General features: G+C 40.9%; 1 protein-coding gene across 1 annotated transcript in view; it reads right to left on the reverse strand.

Annotated features, from left to right (window-relative positions):
• The window catches only part of BDNF (brain derived neurotrophic factor), a 36,278-nt gene extending 17,679 nt beyond the window's left edge, over positions 1-18,599 (reverse strand). Inside the window, 3 exon segments of the mRNA XM_045557705.1 lie at positions 18,283-18,424; positions 18,426-18,568; positions 18,570-18,599. Of these exon segments, the coding sequence (XP_045413661.1) occupies positions 18,283-18,424; positions 18,426-18,568; positions 18,570-18,599 (315 nt within the window).
• Positions 18,600-19,427: the final 828 nt, after the last annotated feature.

The raw sequence follows: 19,427 nt of genomic DNA on the forward strand, positions 1-19,427 counted from the left end.
TGATGCAAAACATATACCTGGGCTGACATCCTGAACGTGCCCGGTGGGTTAGATGCAGAAGGTACAAAAGACAACACCTTACTCCTGGCCCTAATCAACCCTTGGAAGAGAGCAGACTTTTAGAGAAGCAACTGCAAGGAGCCTGAGAACAAAACTGGAAATGCCTGTTATGGAAGCCTTCACTGGCATTATTTGCAAAAGAAAATGTGTATTTGTCATTGGTGTGTCAACTAGCCTTTGGCTATCCATCCATATGCCCCAGAAAGATCTCCTGTGTAGACCACATACAGTCATCAATGCAACTATCCAAGTTCAACTGTTCTGTGAAGGGGAAAAGGAGTGGCTTTCCCCTAAAAAGTGGTCCCGTCAACAATTCTATGAAAAACAAACAAATAAACAAACAAACAAAAAGAATGTCCATTTGGATGGAATAATCACTTTGCCTGGCTCCATTTATCACACTTTTCTATGCAGTAGACCTGAAGGGGATTTTTTTCTGTCCTCAGAGAAAGGTAAGACTGAGAATCAATCTTTCTAAAGAGAATGGTAAAGAGTTATATGAGGATGACCTGGAATGTATACCTTGTAAAATGTGGAGATGTTATCTATGCCATAAATCATGGTGTTTTTATATGATTCCCTATTTGTCTAATGCAGGAAACTGCCTGGCAACTTTAAGGAAGAAATCAACAATATCACATCACAGTTCAATGTTCATACCACATTTTGGCAGTCTTAATTTATCTTATAAAGTACTTGTTAATTACAAATCTTGGGGGAAGTACAAAATCATTCCTCAAAAATGTATCCCTTGGTTATTAAAGTTCCAAGCTTAGCAAGACTTCCTCTGTGATTTAAGATACATCTCTTGAACTCCGCTCCTGGAAAAATGTTGAGAAGAGGGCACTGAAAATTCTCTTCCTGTTCTAACAAAACACTGTTGTGCTCTTTAGATCCAGCGTTGCTAGTTAGGTGCATAATGAATGCATCCTCAACTTTCTGTGACAGGAAATTCTGCAAGTGGCAACATGGGTCCCTTCCATGTGTGTCACTAGAACTGGCACAAGCCCATGGCTGTGGTGAGGGATTATTTCCATTGGAACTGACGCCTGCACCAGCTCTTGGAACTGTGTAGTATTCCCACTGCAAACTAGAGACAAGGCAAAAGACTGAGTCTTCATTTAGAAGTTTGCCTCCCATTTCTCATCTCATCTCACACACTCTGTTTGGCGAAGCTATGGAGAAATAGGTATTCTCATACACTAATGGTGGATGTAAAAACAGTCCAATTCCTTTGCAGGACAATTAGGCAATACCTGTCAAAATATAAATGAATTTTCCTGCTGACCCAGCAATTCCACTTCTGGGAATAAATGTACACATGTACAAAATAATGTATATACAAGGCTATTAATTGCAACAAGGTATATAATAGCAAAAATACTAAAAATAGCTCACTGTCCAGCTACAGAAAAGTAGATAAACTATAGCATATACTTGCAATCCATGCAACTGTAAAGAATAATATTTCCCCATATACTAAAATGGAAAGCTCTCTGGAATGTATTGGTAAGTGATAAAAACAAGGTACAAAACAATGTATATACGGCATGCTATCTTTTGTTTTAAAAATAGGGGAAAATTGCCAGGCACTGTGGCTCATGCCTATAATCCTAGCATTCTGGTAGGCTGAGGTGGGAGGATTGCTTGAGCTCAGGAGTTCGAGACCAGCCTGACCAAGAGTGAGACCCTGTCTCTACTAAAAATAGAAAAAATCAGCCAGGCATGGTGGCACATGCCTGTAGTCCCAGCTGCATGGGAGGCTGAGGCAGAAGGATTGCTTGAGCCCAGGAGTTTGAGGTTACTGTGAGGTAGGCTGATGCCATGGCACTCTAGCCCAGGCAACAGACCAAGACTCCTGTAAAAAAAATCTAATCTAAAAAATGGGAGAAAATAATAACACATATTCACATTTACCTGTATTTACATAAAACACACTATAAAGGATTCACCAGAAAGTAATACAAATGATCATCCATTGATGGTGTGTGTTGGGAGAAACAGGTGAGTGAGGCACAAGTAGAGCAAGACCCCTCAGCTTCTTTTTAATACTATTTTGATTTTTGAATACTACAAATTAACTGTCAAAAAATTAAATAAAAAATTTAAGTACCAAGTACTTATCAATTTAAGTAAAAATGTTTAGCCTAGTGGCTTTACTTTTGGCACCAAACCATCTCCCACAATGCTCTGATGCAACAGATATTCCAGAGGTTTCCTTTGCTTGTGTGTGTCCTGGTGTTGATGACAATTAAGAAGTCTGGTGGTTGCCATCTCAGTTTGGGGGACACTTCCCTGGAAAAAACTAGTTCAAGGTGGGGCAAGTGGGTATGGATGACAGTCCTTGGGTCTGTAGGCTGTAGACCTGAGTTTTGCTCCTGCCTAACCTTCTATTAAGTTGACCCTATGAAATGGCTGATATTTGACCACGTTTTACCAACAAATTAGACATATTCATGGGTGAACATGCTGCCTCACTTCTGTGATACAATGAGGGTAAGTATACCCACCCTGCCTGATGCTCAGCTTCACACCAGGGATTGTCAATAGATGGAAAAGGACTTTGTAAACTGTAAAGGGCAATTCTACAAACAACTTTTATAAAACACAACACAAGCCTGAAGGGTGGCCATGGGCAAACACAGGAGGAGAATGGGACACAGTACCTGAGATACTGAGAAAGTGGAGAGAAGAGGAAACTTCCAAAAAATAAAATCTAAATATAAACCAAAAAACAAGAGCAGGCTGATGCAAAGTGGAAGATGTGGTTAATATGTGGTCATCTGCAACTGAACATACTGCAAATTCTGTAAAGACTACTAGGGAAATCAGGGAGACGTAGCTGGGAGCAAACTATAAGGATACAGACTTGAACATGAATGTGAGATCAATGTTGAATGAATAACTCAAAAGGATGGCCCTCATTCCTGGTGATGAGCGTAGCTGTTGGAGATATGTGTCTGTCACACACAGGTAGGCCTCCACCTTACCTCCAAAATCAAATGCAAACTTCAAACACTTCTGAAAATGCTCCCTAGAGGACCTTTTGCCCCACATTTAGAGACTGAAATGAAAAACCACTCCGTGAAACGGCAAAAAATAAAACAACAAACTTGTCATCTCCATATGTACAGTCATCTGGAAAACAGATCTCCCATTAAATGGATGGTCAAGGTTCAACCACAATGTTTAACTCATCATGAAAATTCGAGGGCTGCTTTCCTTACCTTCCTGAAGTGAAACATTCCAAAAGGCTAGAAATAACCACATGGGCAAGTTCAGAGAAGGTGCTGCAACTTGGTGCTGCTATCCAGACACTGGGTTAGGAAAGCAGTTATTTCGAACTCAGAAAAAGCAAGTAAAGTACTCCTATTTTGACTAGGCAAGGGGTTTGTGCAGGGTGCCTGGTTCCAGTGGGGTCTAAGTAGTCTAACTGGTGTACACTCAGGGACCACCTCTTAATGAAATGAGGCATCTTGACTTTAGGCCCCAGGTTGAGAAGCTCTGAGGCCACTTTGGGCCAAATATAATGTCCTCTCAGCTCCAGCTTCATGTTTCATAGCAGACCATGTTTCACTGCAAAAATTGCCCTAGGAGGTTTACTATCCTAGGTTATTTCAAGTCAGGGCCTCCTCTTGCACAAAAAGCTTAAACTGCCTCTGATTAAGAATTAAAAATGTGTTACGTTTTAGTTAATTATTCATTATTCATTCAGCAAAGGTTAATTAATAACCTTCCAAATTTAGTTGTACTTTGCTTTGGGAAAATCATTTATAAGGTTGCTTTAAGTAAAATGGGAATATTAGTTTGGTAATTCTTAATGGATTTGTTAAGTGATTATCCCAAGTTTAAATCATCACTGATTTTCAAGTATGACAAGAAAAGCAGAGACTCATGGAGGAGGGCACACTCCCAGCTATCAATAGCCCTCAAGAGAGGTGTTTCAGTATTACCCTAAATGGTCAGTTTTACATGGTTAATCATTTAATTAGAGGTTCACAAGATCAAAACAATTCTTAAGAAAATGTTTACGTGAACACAGGGACAATGAGTGGCTACTTCCAAAGTGTATGTTGGGGCAGAGATTTATATCTTTCCTCCTTCATCAGCAGAGTTCTAGTTGGTCAGTTGAAGCTGAAGGTCAGAACCAGCTGTGTTTCTGTCATTCCCTCATGTGAAGAGAACTCAACTGTAGACTATGTTTATTCTATGAAAAAAAAACACCCCCACAAATGTTTTTTAAGCTTCATTTTTGCCTCTTCTCCTTTCAGAGCTACAAAGGTCACCTAAATTTCTGTGTCTAGGTTATCTGTGAAAGCCTTTCTTTCAGATTTCTTTTCTTTTTTTTTTTTTTTTGAGACAGAGTCTCACTTTGTTGCCCGGGCTAGAGTGAGTGCCGTGGCATCAGCCTCGTTCACAGCAACCTCAAACTCCCGGGCTTAAGGGATCCTACTGCCTCAGCCTCCCGCGTAGCTGGGACTACAGGCATGAGCCACCATACCCGGCTATCAGATTTCAAGTCATTAGACTTGTAGCTTAGGATGACTGTGATTTAGCCTCTTTCTAAAATTTACTTTTTAACAATTGGTTCATTTAACAGACATTCTCTGAGCACAGGCAATGGAGACACCAAAATGAATGAGACAGAATCTATGTCTTTGGGGACATCACTGTTAGAGAGGGTATGGGGCACGGGCTAGACACTTAAACCAATAATACAGTACATGCTGTAACTGACATGTGCACAAAGGGCATTACCATAAGAGGGAATAAAGAGGAGAGGCGACTTCTGGCCCAGGTATTGCTCAATGTAGAGCAAAGGAGTATAATATCTGATTTGCCATCCTCTTGGCATGTACAACCTATAAAAGCAAGACAAAAACCCATGAAGAGTTCAATGTTGGTGAGCTTCTGGGGCACATACATTGGAAACCATAACTCATTTATAGATACTTAGCTAGAACTGATTTTCCATTCAAAATGCTTTCCTTGCTGATAACAACAATGCTGAAATACTTCTTTTCCATGTGGGAAAGACATGTTGAATCACTTAGCAAGTACCTACAGGGCCACCTTCTATATGCCCAACAGTCAGCTATGTGCTATGGGGACTAAGACAATGTAGAAGACATTTTTTTCTTTCAAAAGGGTTTACAATCTAATTGTAGAGTTAATACCAAAATATGTGTGAGACAAAAAGCAAACTTAGTTCTTCGGGATAAGGACCATATCTCAAGCAACTTTGAAAAAATTAACCATTTGTTCAACTTCCTACCATTACATATTTCTGGTAATCATATTCCTCCTCCCCTTGGGATTTTGAATTGAAAATAGAATAGAAACAAATTGCCAATGGGAATCAAAATACAGGGTCAGCCTCAATTTCAGTGCAGTGGTCCACTGCTTTGGTTCACATGCTATACAGTCCAGAAGATGCCAGATTCTTGTCTTTTCACAGAAAGGAGCAAGAAATGGGGACAAGGGTCTAGAATATTCTTTTGATAGTGTTCCTTTTTAGAAAGTACCTTTGTGGAAATACAGGATGGGGGGAAAGGAATTCCCTCAACATTGTTCTGGACATAGAGAATTTAAGTAATTTACCCAAGATCAAAGAGCTAGCAAGTAGTGGGCCTAAAATCAAACTTGATCTTCAGACCCAGGAATGCAGGTACCAGACATGGGCTGCCTCCTGAAATTTGTATTTAGGAAATCCTTCTTTCAAGTCAAGAAACTATCCTAAGCAGGACACTCTAGGACATCTTTCTAGACTAAAACATTGTACCTGCAACTCCTAGCATAGGATCTGACACAAAGACACACAATAATGATTTAATGGTTGTACAATTGCTTATATAATTAATTACTAAGTTGTGAGGTACAGACCATAGATGACCCAGGAGCTCTGGATAGGACAGGTTTATTAGGGACAGGAGCCTTTCTAGAGGAAGTAGAATTCCAGCTGGGTCTCGAAGAATGAATAGGATTTCAATGGATAAAAAGAGCAGAAAAAGTGATGAATAAACAAATTAGTCTCAGAGAATTACATCAGAGTTTGAGTTTTGTCAATCTTGCTACTAAGTGACGCTCAAATTTAGTTACGAAGCATGCTGATGAAGCTTTGTATTGTCTTGATGGCAAGTCATTAAAAAAGTGGGGTTTTTTGGGAGCTGGAAAGTACTCCTAATAAAAACAGTGGTTGAAATTCATTAAGCATTTACTATGTCAAGCACTGTTCCAAGCACTTCATATGTATTAACACATTTAATCCCTACCAATACTCTGTTAAGAGGTCAAGGTTCAGAGAATTTAAGTAACTTGCCCAAGATCAAAGATCTAGTAAGTGTTAGGCCTGGGATCAAACTCAATCCTGGGGCTCAGGAATATTGTCCCAGGTTTTTTGCTCTCATGTGGAAGTTTCTTATTAGAAAATTTCTTTTAAGTCAGAAGAAAATCTTCCGCAGGCCTCCCATCTCAAAGCCTCTGAATTTTTGATTATTTACAAGGCTGCAAATCCCTTCTAACCATGCTCTAATCCAAGTGTTTGGACAATGAAGTAAATTATAAGTCTCTCTAAAGCACAGGATATTCAGTTTATTTGGTTTCTAATTCAGGAATTCCCAAACTTTCCTGTACATCTGAACCACCTGTGGAAGTTTCTGAATATAACATAGGCCCAGGGGCCCTATCCAAAATCTACAAATCTCAGACATTAGGACTTCATATCTATAGTTTTTAAAAGTTTCAGAAATAATTCTGATGATCACCATGGTTTTGTTGTTGTTGTTGCTTGTTTGTGTTTGTTTTGAGGCAGAGTCTTGCTCTGTCACCTAGACTAGCATATAGTGGCATCATCTTAGCTTACTGCAACCTCAAACTCCTGGGCTCAAGTGATCCTCCTGCCTCAGCCTGAGTAGCTCAGACTACAGGCAAGCACCACCATGCCCAGCTAATTTTTCTGTTTTTTGAAGAGATGGTGTCTTGTTCTTGTTCAGGCTGTTCTTGAACTCCTGACCTCAAGCAATCCTCCCACCTTGTCCTCCCAAAGTACTAGGATTAAAGGCCTGAGCCACTGCGCCCAGCCTGATCACCATGTTTGAGAATCCCTGTCTATATTCTGTTCTATTTTATTAGTATCTCCAATAGCTCACTTACTGAGGTCATCAGCTTTAAGCAAAATTATAACTAAGAAGCTCAAGGAACAATACATCAAAATCATATATTCAATTTCCCTGTTTTCAAGAGTTTTCCCTTAAAAAAAATTTCAAAAACTTCTTAGAATAAACATTTTTTTATCTTCCCATTACTATATTTTTCCTTGACAAACAGAAGGGTATCAGACTCTGCTGTAGAAAGAAAAGTAAACACTAGGCCAGGGTGACAATATCAGCTTGCGTGTCTGCTCTAGACCCTCACATTATTCTACTAAGTGAAGTATCACAAGAATGGAAAAACAAGCACCCTATGTACCATCAAATTGGTATTAACTGACTTAACTGACCAACACTTAAGTGCACATATAGTAGTAACATTCATCAGGTGTCGGGCAGGTGAGAGGGGGAGGAGGGGATGGGTATATTCACACCTAAGGGGTACAGTGTGCACCCTCTGGGGGATGGACATACTTGAAGCTCTGACTCAGGTGGGGCAAAGGCAATCTAGGCAGCCTAAACATTTGTACCTCCATAATAGGCTGAAATAAAAATAAATAAATAAATGCATCAAGAGTGAAATATGGTTTCTTACTTGAATACTGTAGGTCATGGCTATAGACAACCTGGGTGGTTGTAAGAGAACTGGGTTAAGTAAAGTCACTGGGCTATAATCCTTGCTCTGGTTCTATAGCTGTGCATTTTTGATCATTATTTAGCTTCTCTGAGTTTCAGTTTCCCCCTCTGTTATATACAAATAATATCTGCCCAGTCTTTTAGGGGGCGTTATTTGTAGTATCCAATGAAATGAGACATGTGAGTGTATTTGTTAGTGTATGGACTACTACTTATTTGGACAAGATTATTATCAAAGGATGCAATCTTGTCTACATAACTTTGGCCAGTAAAATCAGATAGGAATTTTAGTGACAACAAACCAGGTGAATTTTGGTTCTTATTCCAATGCCTAACTGGGGCACTACACAAAGGCAAGTTTTTGTAACTCCTCATGTTGCTTGGAACAGCTGTGGTGAGGTTCTCCTAGGTTTTTATATGAGACTGACTCTGAAGAGCAATTACAGGCTCTGGAACAATAGATGCTACCACGTTTCAGAAAGTCATTGTTAGAGATGTGAAAACCACTAGATAATCTGGTATTTTAGGAAAAGCATTTTAAAATAAATTTCATTAATGATAAAAACATTTAAGATGAGGTCATCCTGTAGTGCTTCTCAATCATTATACATGATTATTTCTAAAAATTATGCAATGCAAAAAAATTCATATTTTTAAAGCAATATCTACTTTATCAGGTTATCATTTGTGAATGTTCTCAACAAGCAGGTGAACACTGCTCTCAGTGCGAGTGCAAGTGAATGGTCACAGAAATGGGCAGCAAGACTGTCATTTGCACGATTGCCCTGCTCAGGTGTGAGAGAGAAGGCTAGGCACTTGGCTGTAGTTTTGGTATTAGAAGGAAAGTGGAACCTAGTCCCATTTCCTCATCCTGTGATTTATTTTATTTTATTTTTTTTGCAATTCACAAAAGAACTATGCAAATGTTTGCTTCCTTGCTGTATATCAAGAGGTTAAACATTTATGAGCTGATGATGCTAAATTGTGCTCCAGTCATATTAGCATATTTACAGGATCCATGAATACCACCTGTGGATTCTTACACTACATACTTGAGCAAAATCACCGGTTGACTTCACAGTGATGGGAGACCTAACGAGTGAATGTGTTTCTAGCAAACTCAAGAGATGCCATTACTAAATTACTAAGTTAAACATGTTATTAACTAATATTTGAAGGCAAAATAGTATTCGCTAAACTGATTTTTCGTCTTTTTCCTCATTCAGCATAATCATGAAACCAGCTTCTAGTAAATGGAAACATTCCCACAATTTAAGTCTTTTAAGGAGAGGAACACACAGAATTTATAAATACTGTCAAATTAAAGACACATTCCTGAATACTAGGAGACCCATCCATGTAAGAAAAAACAAATCCATCATAAAGTCAGTGGAAGTAAACAACATCTTTGGTCCAGAAATTTCTTTTCTATTGTGGCTTCTGTTGTAGAGGCATCGCTGCACATAGTTCCTCATGAAATACTCTTAAATAGCAAAATGGCTTAAGATATTGTCTAACAAGCATTTTTGTTGTCTTAATTTGAACACAAAATGATACCTGAAAATCAGAGGATAAAAAAAGTTCAACCTCTAAAAGAGAAATAAGTTCTTTCAAAATGTTACAGTCAATAAATGAAAATACAGTATGGGCAAGAAGTTCTGAAATAACTCAAGAGAATTTGCTCAAGACTTTTTTTTTTTTTTTTTTTTTTAGAACAGGCCTCTTTGGGAGGGAATATATGCATAGGTAATAAGAGCCTTCTGTGGGAGAGTCAATGGAGTTCCTTCTCAAGTACACCTGAAGGAGGATAGGATCAATGTAGGGGAAAGGAAACCCAACTAGCCCAGTGCCCAATTAATGCTTGTTGAATTAATGAGTGAAAGAATCATTCCCTGCAGATAACACTTTTACTTTTTTTAAAAAAAATGCTTTGACATGGAAGAAAATATATATAAATTATAAAATATGTGATATCCTAAAGAGATGGGGAATAGTAAACTGTTTTGCTGACCGACAGTATTAATACTTGAAAGCAGTTTGAAAGATCATAAAGAATAAATATTCATTGATCCTTGGAGTGGGCTGCTTATCTTATGGTCTAAACTTGCATTATGTGACATCTCCATGTTGGTTAATCTCCAACTGTTCTCCAGAAGGGTAAAATAAGTTATATATAAAAAAGTAACTCTATGCATGTTGAAGCCTGATGGAGTTGGGGAAGGAGTCAATTTCTTTGAGAGTTTACATTTAAAAAGAAAAGCTCTTTGGAAAACTAATATCTGAAGATTTTGTACTCCCCAGAAAGTGAAGGGGATAGGAAGTTTTCTTAGTTCAGCTGCTGAACTCTCTACAACAAATCTAATGTTAAAAGTTAATTTCTTAAGCAATTTGGGCATCTGAATCTGATAAGGACTCTCGTTTTCAGACATTCTGTTCTGCCTGACCCAAAGGAAAAATAACTACTTTTGAGAATCCATATATAAGTAAGGAAAAAGTAAAGTATAGCACTTTGCAAAGAAATGGAAAGAATTTCTGATACTGAGTTCATGATACAAAACACATCAAGAATTCAAAGACAGACATATATGATTGTCTTCATGTGGATTGTTTGGGAACTAAGAATAAGGAGCACACTTATGATCAGTATATTAGAAAATAAAGAAGATAAAGGTACTTCAGAGAATATCTAATTCCAACCTCCCACTTTAGCGTCATTTCTAAAAGGGTTTCAGCCTCCGCTTAAACATTTACAATAAGAAACTGACCAGATTCCAAAGAAGCCTCTTTTTTCTTTATCAGAGTATAAATTAAATTGAACTGAAAGTTCTTCTAGCCATCATAGTACCTAATTTTACATCATTGGTCCTAGATCTGCTCTCTGAGGCAACAGAAAATACACCTACTCCTTCTTCTATATGATAGTTCTTCAAATTTTTAAAGATTGTCCTCAAAATAAGGATGTTGAAAATACATCCTGCATGCTGCCACTGTGATCCCCCAGCCACAGCAGGCATTAACAATCAGAATATCCTTTTTCATTGAGCCTGGACAGTTTCGGAATTCTTCCCAACCCAGCATTCCAGGTAGCTACTACCATGAGATTAGAGTTGCTAAGGGAAACAAAACCCATTTGCCATTCCAGCCTAAGTTTTCTTGTCCCCACGCCAGCCATTTCAAGTTCCCTTAATGATTCCTCACATGCAATGCTTTCAACTTCCCTATGCATCTGGTCACAAAGATCTGAGTGCACACAAATTTATCAGTGATGTACCTAAAACAACCTATTTCAGTTCTTGAACCACAGATAATATTTTAGACACAGTCTATTTGACAGAGAGTTATTAGCTTTTGACTTTGAGTATTATGTTTCTAACGGCACAGCCCAGAATTTCAGTCATATTGTCAACAGCCCCTAGTCACACCACTGGCTCACATTGAACCTGTAGTTAATTTAAAACACCCATCCCACCTCCCTTCCTATTCTATCCTGTGTGTATGCAATTGATTTTTTGAACTTAATCACAGTAATTTGCATGTAAGTAAATGTAAATGATCCAGATTCTATCATTCAACAGAATGTCTGTAATATCTGCTGGCTTTACGTTTCAATATGATAAGCGTATCGTCTGCGCCTTCAGACACATTATCAGCCAACATGTCAGTGCTGGGTGTACGTTCCCACTGTTGCGTAAGAGAGAATACCTTGGAGAGTTTGGCCTAGGAATGTGGCCTGGGACTCCGCCAGGCATCTCGTTCCAGCAACATGATTGCAAATTTCTCGACCTTTAGATTCTACATGATGTAAAAGAAATTTGTCTGTGTTTAAAAACACATTCACGAAATAAGTGAACATGTGAAAAGATAGAGAAACTTGTTTCAATTTGGGCATAGTTTCAGTTTCCAAAGGCACATGAAAGCAGAAAGAAGACATCAGAAAATGGAACTGCTGATGGTAGCAGCTCCAAAATCAAGACTGATTAGACTAAATTCCATGTGACAAAAATTTTATTCAATGAGCTTCCTTCTCTCTTCATCCCCCCACCACACCTTTCTTTAAGACATTTTCTTCTGAAAAATATATTTACACACACACACACACACACACACATATCCTTTTTTTTTAGACATTTTTTTTCTGAAAAAGAAAGTTTTCTGCCCCTGATTGCTTCTACGGATGACAAAAAGCACAGGCAATATAATGACTTTCTTTGGTTACCATGCTATATTTTCTCTGCTTATCAAAATGGGCACAACTTTAAGATATACTATATTTCATTCCCCGAAGCACAGTAACTGGCATCTCCACTGGCATCCAAAAATTTCAAGACATTTAAAAGAAAATCCACAAGTTTACAGTCGCTGTCTAAATGAACTTTAACATTTCATATATATATATATGAACTTTTCATATATATTTCAAACATAATTTCATGAGTGAATCAAATTACACATAAGAAATTTTAGAACTAAGCCAACTAAATGACTTTTATAATAGGTATTTCCTGTTTTAAAATTTTTTTCTTATTTTTTTAAATTTCAGAATATTATGGGGTACAAATGTTTAGGTTACATATATTGCCTTTGCACAGCCTGAGTCAACAAGCAACAAGCATGCCCATCCCCCACACAGTGTGTAAACTTATTTCCTTCAATTTCTGCCTTGTCAGCAAAACAAATAATTATTTTTCTATAAAGTTTCTTCACTGTCTACATCACTAGTGAGAATCTGAAGCAACTATTAATCAGTCTATTTGTTCATTCAGCAACATTTATCAAAGTTGTTGAAAGCCTCCTTTGCCATCAGCATTATTCTAGATGCTATTATGGGAACATGTAAAAATGAACTAAATATAGTCTTTAGCATCCAAGAATTTTAAGCCAATTTGCAATTATTGGTTCCTGGTTCATTTACTATTTTTTTGGTGCTGGCTCAGATATATATCTTTATTCTAAAGTTGAGGGAATCATTATAATTTCTTTCCCCTTCTTTTTTTTTCCTTACTTTTTTTGGCATTTAAAATCCTGCTACATATATGACCCTTTATTTTCTTCTTATGCCTTCTTAAATCACTAAAGTTAAAATTGAATCATAGCTCAAAGACATTCTTAAAGGTCTCTCTACTCAATTTATTTGGTGTTACCGTATCTCAGAAAGTGTAATGAATTGCCTGTGGCAAATGAATCAGATCAGAACCTTTTGTACTCAACACTTCAGTACACATCCCTAAAAATAATAAATGTTAAAAAGGGGACCAGCCCTTGATTCCTGGCAGATTATTTTATATTTGGCTACTACGTTAAAATGCTAAAAGGACTTTGTGTATATATCTAGTTGTGGATCTGCTTGTTTTTAAATTTCATCTACAATTCCATATGCACACTCTCCCCTGCCCCCCGCACCTGCTAAATCTGAATAGGATGGCAAGGAAATCCTAGTAACTGTAGCCTTGGAAAAATGGTTCATGTGGAAATAAGCCATTTGGCTGGTAAAGCTGGAGATTTCATTCTCTAGGTGGCACTATTACTTCAATTTTTGATGAGTTGCTTAAATTACTTGAAACTGCTCGGGTGCCTTTTCTTTCTTTTTTTTTTTTATTTTTGAGTTTCCATTATACAAATCTTAATTTCATATGAACTAGTTGCAATTAAACGACAGACTGCCTTCTAGGTTTTATTTTAATAAGCCAATCTGAAGTTCAGTGATTTTTTTTAATCATATAATTTTACATTTCCTTGTTATATTGTCTTAGAATTAAGAAATCGTCTTTTGCCTGTTCTCCTCTCTCCAAAAATGCAGAGGCATGTCAAAAACACAGAAGGTCGTCATAAAAGTTTCCGTCAGACCAAAGGAACAAAGATGAAAGCACATTTAAGAGCTACTAAGTTCTGGGAGCTTTCAAAATCAGGACATTACTACCATGACAACCAATGAAAAGTTCTTTCAAGTAAACCTTTGGGGAAAACTACATAACATTCGTTACTCTCTGGAAATAAACTTTTACTTTATATGGCTGTCACTGAGGCTTGTAAATTTACTTCGCTTCCCCCTAATCACTCTCCTGTCCCACACTCAGTTCCCTAACTTACCTAATGCAACCCATCCTCAAATGTTAGGCAATCTATAAGTGAGATATCAGGGCAATAAGCCACTTCTTAGCAGCCAGTATATTTAGTCAGATTTACCTACCAAGAGCATAAATGTCTCAGAGTTGTACCTGAACTTGAATACTTACATTTAAATGAAAGCTTCCATATGTATCTGACCAGATACTCATGTTTTTCTACAGAAAAGAGAATACCTTCCTGTGCCACTTGGAAAACACACCCATTTACCACCCTCTCCCCAGGAAAACTTTTTCAATGTCAACACATTAGAGAGCTCCATTGTTCTGTATCTGCCATCAATGATTCCCTATGTTCAACAATTGAGTCCATGACTTAGTTCTAAGCCTTTTTAGTATAAGTATTCCAGAAATCCAGTGATGCATTTAAGTATAAAATTATTTAGGATTAAATAATTCTGTATCTTAAGTGGAAGTTTAAGGGGACTTTTAGGATACATATGCCTGAGCTTAATAATACCAAAGCCTTCCTATGTTTTCTAGGGGTAAATCCCATATGCAAATGACATACGGATTTCATTTGCCAACATCATTTATTGTTTAGCATTGCTCCATACTAAACAGAGTAAATGGATGCAGAGTGTAACCAATAAGTTTGCTCATTCACTTCTGAATCCCATCTGTGCATGTTATTCATCCTAATAAAGAAAATTTATCACAACACAACTTAATGTGATTCTTGTTCAAATGATTTCTTCCTCCATTGAACAACAGCCAGCACTTTAAACCTAGAATTTCACAAAATTCTCTCCTCCATTCCTCTCTAAAATGCATTCACAGCTTGAGATCACAGAGCTGCCAGTGGATGAATGGCTGCACTAGATGGTTGAGAGTCCTTCAATTAAGCAGCAATTTTGCAATTAGTGGAAACTGAGTGCTCTACAATTGTTTGAAAACAAGTTGAGACAAGTTAGCAATTACCCTATTAAAGGGATATATTCACTTGCATTGGACTAGGCAGCCCCCTCACACAAACTGAACTCTTCCACACAGGGAGATGCAAGTTGAACATTAATGTTTTTATCATTAAGATAAAATCAGTATTACGGACATCTGAAATGGAAGTGCCTTTCATCTTAAAAGATAGTCAGAGTTGTCTGTTTTCATTCAGGAAGTCTGAAATTGTTCTTCTCTCCACTCTGGGACTAATTTCCTAGATCTTAAAATGTTAAAAACTGCTAGTACATGACCTTTCCATTCTGTACATCTTCAGTTTTCTTAAGATTAAGTCTATGACTGAGATCCAAAGCTGCTGGCTGTGTTATATGTCACAGTTCACATATATAAGAGCTCTGTGTGTGTCTCACACACACACATAGATTTACAGAATGTTTTAAAAGATAAATGCAAAAAAAATGTAAACAAGCTCTTTGCTATACTATTAGGTGGGCGTGCTGAACTCACTATGTGTGCTGAGCTACAAACCAGAGCTATTTATATTAGAAACAAATGAGATTATCAATCATCCACATTTTGACTACTGAAAAGCTGGGACTCTTAAAAGATTCCAGGAAGAGGGGGATAGCTTACATTCTAATGATGCCCCTTGTAAACAAGAAAACCAAGGACTTTGAGCCAGGATTTTAGAAATTTGCATTATTTACAGGATTTCCCCCTCCTGGGGAGTCAAAATAAACCAGAAATACCCCAGCACCACCCTTCCACACCTTTGGCCATTGTAAGAATAAGGCGATTAACTCACATAGTATAAATAAATCATTTGAGGTGATCACTGCATTTTAGGCAAATGATCCCTTTCTTGGTTCCTTTGGTTTGCAAGCAAAAGTTACACACACTGAAAGGATATTCTAAAGCAGATTTCCCAAATGCTTTATTTTCTGGGATACACAAACATTGATCTACTATCTTAAATGGCTTTAAATATCACCTTAATTTAAACAAGATTTCCAGGTACTAACTCAGCTCTGAATGGGCTATGAAAGTCTCCAAAGGTATGTGAAAAATTACTGTTATTTTGCTTTAAAAAAAATGTGATGTCTAAGTGTGTCTGCAATGTTCTAATGCTTCAAAACACGTACGTAAGTCTTGTTTATCTGGAAATTATTTCTTTCTGCTTATATCATTTATAAATAGAAAATGTTCTTGTAATAACTTAAAATAGTTCTACATACATAATGCTTTTCGTGTCATAAGACTTACTACTGGTCTATATTTACCAGCATTTATCACATTTTACAAAATAAAGTAGAAGGAAAAAAAGACAACGACTTTATGGCCCTGGAATTCCAGTAATGGTGACCAACATGTTTTAAATTCCAGTAAAGGTTATGGTTACATTTCAACAAGTGTTTCTTTCCTTTCTCTTACCTCTGCTGCTAACCCAGAGGTAAATTTACAAAAGAAAAGAAGTCCAAAGCAAGGCATTTGCAAAATCAGGGAACAGGAGTTTAGTGATTGTTTTAAAGAGGTGCTGTTCCCAGCGTCAAAACTTGTAGTATAATTTCAGTATGCCATGTGATCTGTCATGTGTAATGGCATGAAGTTCTACATGTCATAATCTCAGAAACCTCCGACCTAAAAATGATAATGTTCCATGAGGTAAAGCACTGAAGGCTCCCACGCTAAGACAAATTAAATCCGTAATTATACTACAATAAATTAAAATGTAAAAAGTACTTATCAAATTGTAAGGCCAAAATGGCTTTTGACCTTATAACAAACTCATATAAAAACAGATTTTGGATAAAAATAAAGGAGGGGGAGGATATTTTCCAAGAAGGTGAGTCAATCTGGGGATCTCGTTTAATAGCATAGCACCTTATTTATAGACAGCTAAAAAAAAAAAATCAACGTTCCCAATTATATATCACTTTGCTTTAAAGATAACTGTACTAGGAAGATCAGTAAACACTCAGAAATATGCTTTTCTTTGCTTCTGGCCAAGAACACGCCTGCATTCTTGTCAGAAAATGTTGCCTGGTTGCTGCTGACAGTGAGGAGTACGTGCAAGATACCTGGAGAACCCTGAAATAACATCCAGGAAGCCCTAACACAACCACCAACTGTGGCTTACCAGGGCTTACCAGAGCTCCCCAGCGCAAGGAAAACTTTTTGCATTGGAGCCAAAGAGGAGTGAGGAGTCTAAATCCGACTAGTCGCACGCCCTACTGAGCTGGAGTCAGAAGCACCATTCAAGTCCCTCCTACCGGCTCCCTAGGGGATCCCGTAAAACCATCCTTACCACTCCCCCACCCCCAGCCTCCCGCCCACAGCAGCTGCTCTTGGCAGCATGGCCGGCAGAGGGCACTCTCTACCTTCCCTAGCACGGCTCTCCCAGCTCCCTCCTCCTCGTCTTTCTCCTCCTCCTCCTCCTCCTCCCCCCTCCTCCCCACCCCGGTCCCTCATCCCCGCTCCACCCCCAACACACAAACACTGCATCCTCCAGTTCATCCCCGCAGGCCCAAGGCTTCTTCCCCTTGGGGGTGTCCCCAGTCCGCAATTTCCCCTTGTCCTTGCCCATCAGGCATGAAGCCCCCAACCCTCAGCTATTGCTTTCCAGGCTCAGCTCACCCATTTCTCGCTTCCTGGCTCTGCATCCCCAGAGACCAACCGGAGTCAGGAATTCCCCATGGACCTCCCACCCACCCCCCAAAAGTCAAAACTTTTACGTCCCCAGAGAGAGCTCAGGAGCGGGGGCGGCAGACGGGGAGAGATGCGGGTACGGCCCGCCCCGGGGTCTCGCAAGACCCTTGCAGGTCTCCGTGGCAGAAATGCTCCAAGTTTTCCAAGCTGTACTGGCTGTGGACTTTTAAGTCCGCTTTGGTCTCAACTCCAGGGGAGCAGGTGACCACGTGCAGCCGGGCCCGAGCAGCGGGGTCGGGATGCGGGCAGAGGACGCAAGCTCCCGGGCCCCTCCACCTCGGCAAATGGGCGCGGGGCCCGACCAGCGCCCGGGGGGGACTCGGATCCCAGCCCCAACACCCTCCCCTGGGTCAGGGCCCCCGACAGCTGGCGCCTTAAATCTCTCGCTACCCCTCCTTGGCTGGGGGAGGGTTTCGGGGATCCCCGGGGCGCCGTCTTGGCTCCCATCGCGAAGCTCCGCGTTTCCTCTTGGCCTTCTCTCCCCTACCTAAGGGCTTCCCGGGGTCCCTCTCCCCGGGGGTGCCGGCTGCCCCTCCGGGGCGTGGGACGCGGGGAGAAAGCGCCCCAGGGGCAACTCCAAATCCTCCCTTCTCCCGGAGGAGAGGAGAGGAGGAGTCCGGCCTCTTCCCACAACTTTGCTGGGGGGGCCTCAATCAACTTTCCCCAGCCGACGGGCGGCCCCGCGCCCAGCCCCACGCCCGGCGCTCGCCTACCTCGGGGTCCACACGAAGCTCACGGGTCCCCGGCGGCGGAGTCACATCGCTGTCCCGCTCCTGGCCCCAGCGCCCAGCCCTGGCCCCCGTGGCGGTGCTGCTCCCCGCCGGCCCCACGGCAGCGGTGGCAGCTGCATTCAAATGTCTCATCAAAGCTCCACGAGGAGGAGGTGAGGGGCGCGCCGGGCCCGCTGCTCGGCCCGGCCCGGGAGCCCGACGAGCGACGGGGAGCGCGGGGCAGCAGGCGGGCGGGTGCGCCCGGGCGCGGCGGCGGGGACCCGGAGCTCCAGCCTGCGCCTCGCGCTCGGGTCAGACATTATTTAGCTCGTCGGTTGAGCTTCGATTGGTCAAACGGCGCCGCCCCCCGCTCCCCTCCCCCGGCTCGCCCGCGCCACCGATACCCGTTCGGGGCGGCAGCTTAAAGTGAACGCCGCGCCTTTTCCCCGCCCCGGCTCGGCCCCCGGGCCCCACGGGACGCCCGAGACTCCCCTCTCCCACGGGGCCCGGCCCCTGCTGCCGTTCCCCCGGGACCGCGCGACGTCACCCCGCGAGCCCCGCGCCCGCCCGGGGCGCCTCGGTGGGACGCCCGCGGCTTCGAGGGCAGGTCGAGTCCCCAGCCCCGCGGAACCCCGCGTCCCGCACCCTCTGCGGAAACCCGGGCAGTGTGCGCTGGGGCGGGTGGGAGCCCGTGCGAATCGGACGCCCCGAGGTCTTGCTCCCCTCGCTTGCAACTCTCCCCCTCCTCCCCATCCCAGCACCCAAGTTCTGTGGGAGAGGTCGTGCGTTTCCCGGGCCACAGACACACCTCTCCGCACCTTCCCGCACGACAGAGCTTGCAAACGCGACCACACAATGAAACGGCACAGAGCATGGGGCTATTGGTTTACTCCGCTGCCTTAAACACGCCGGCTTAAACAGAGTTCGCGCACTGACCTCTCCGGAGTTTGCCTAATAGGAATTCAATCAAGATAATAACAGCATTTTTTATTAATGAACGCCCCCAGATAACGTTACACCAAGTTACTTGTTCCAGCCAGGAAGCCGAGGCAATGACAGACCTCACGGAAGGCACACGCTTTCCAGCAGACCCAACAGAAAAACGGAAAGAGAAAGAAAAGAAACCCACCTTTTCAGTTACTACTTGT

This window comes from Lemur catta, chromosome 7 (assembly GCF_020740605.2).
Source record: "Lemur catta isolate mLemCat1 chromosome 7, mLemCat1.pri, whole genome shotgun sequence".
NCBI lineage: Eukaryota > Metazoa > Chordata > Mammalia > Primates > Lemuridae > Lemur > Lemur catta.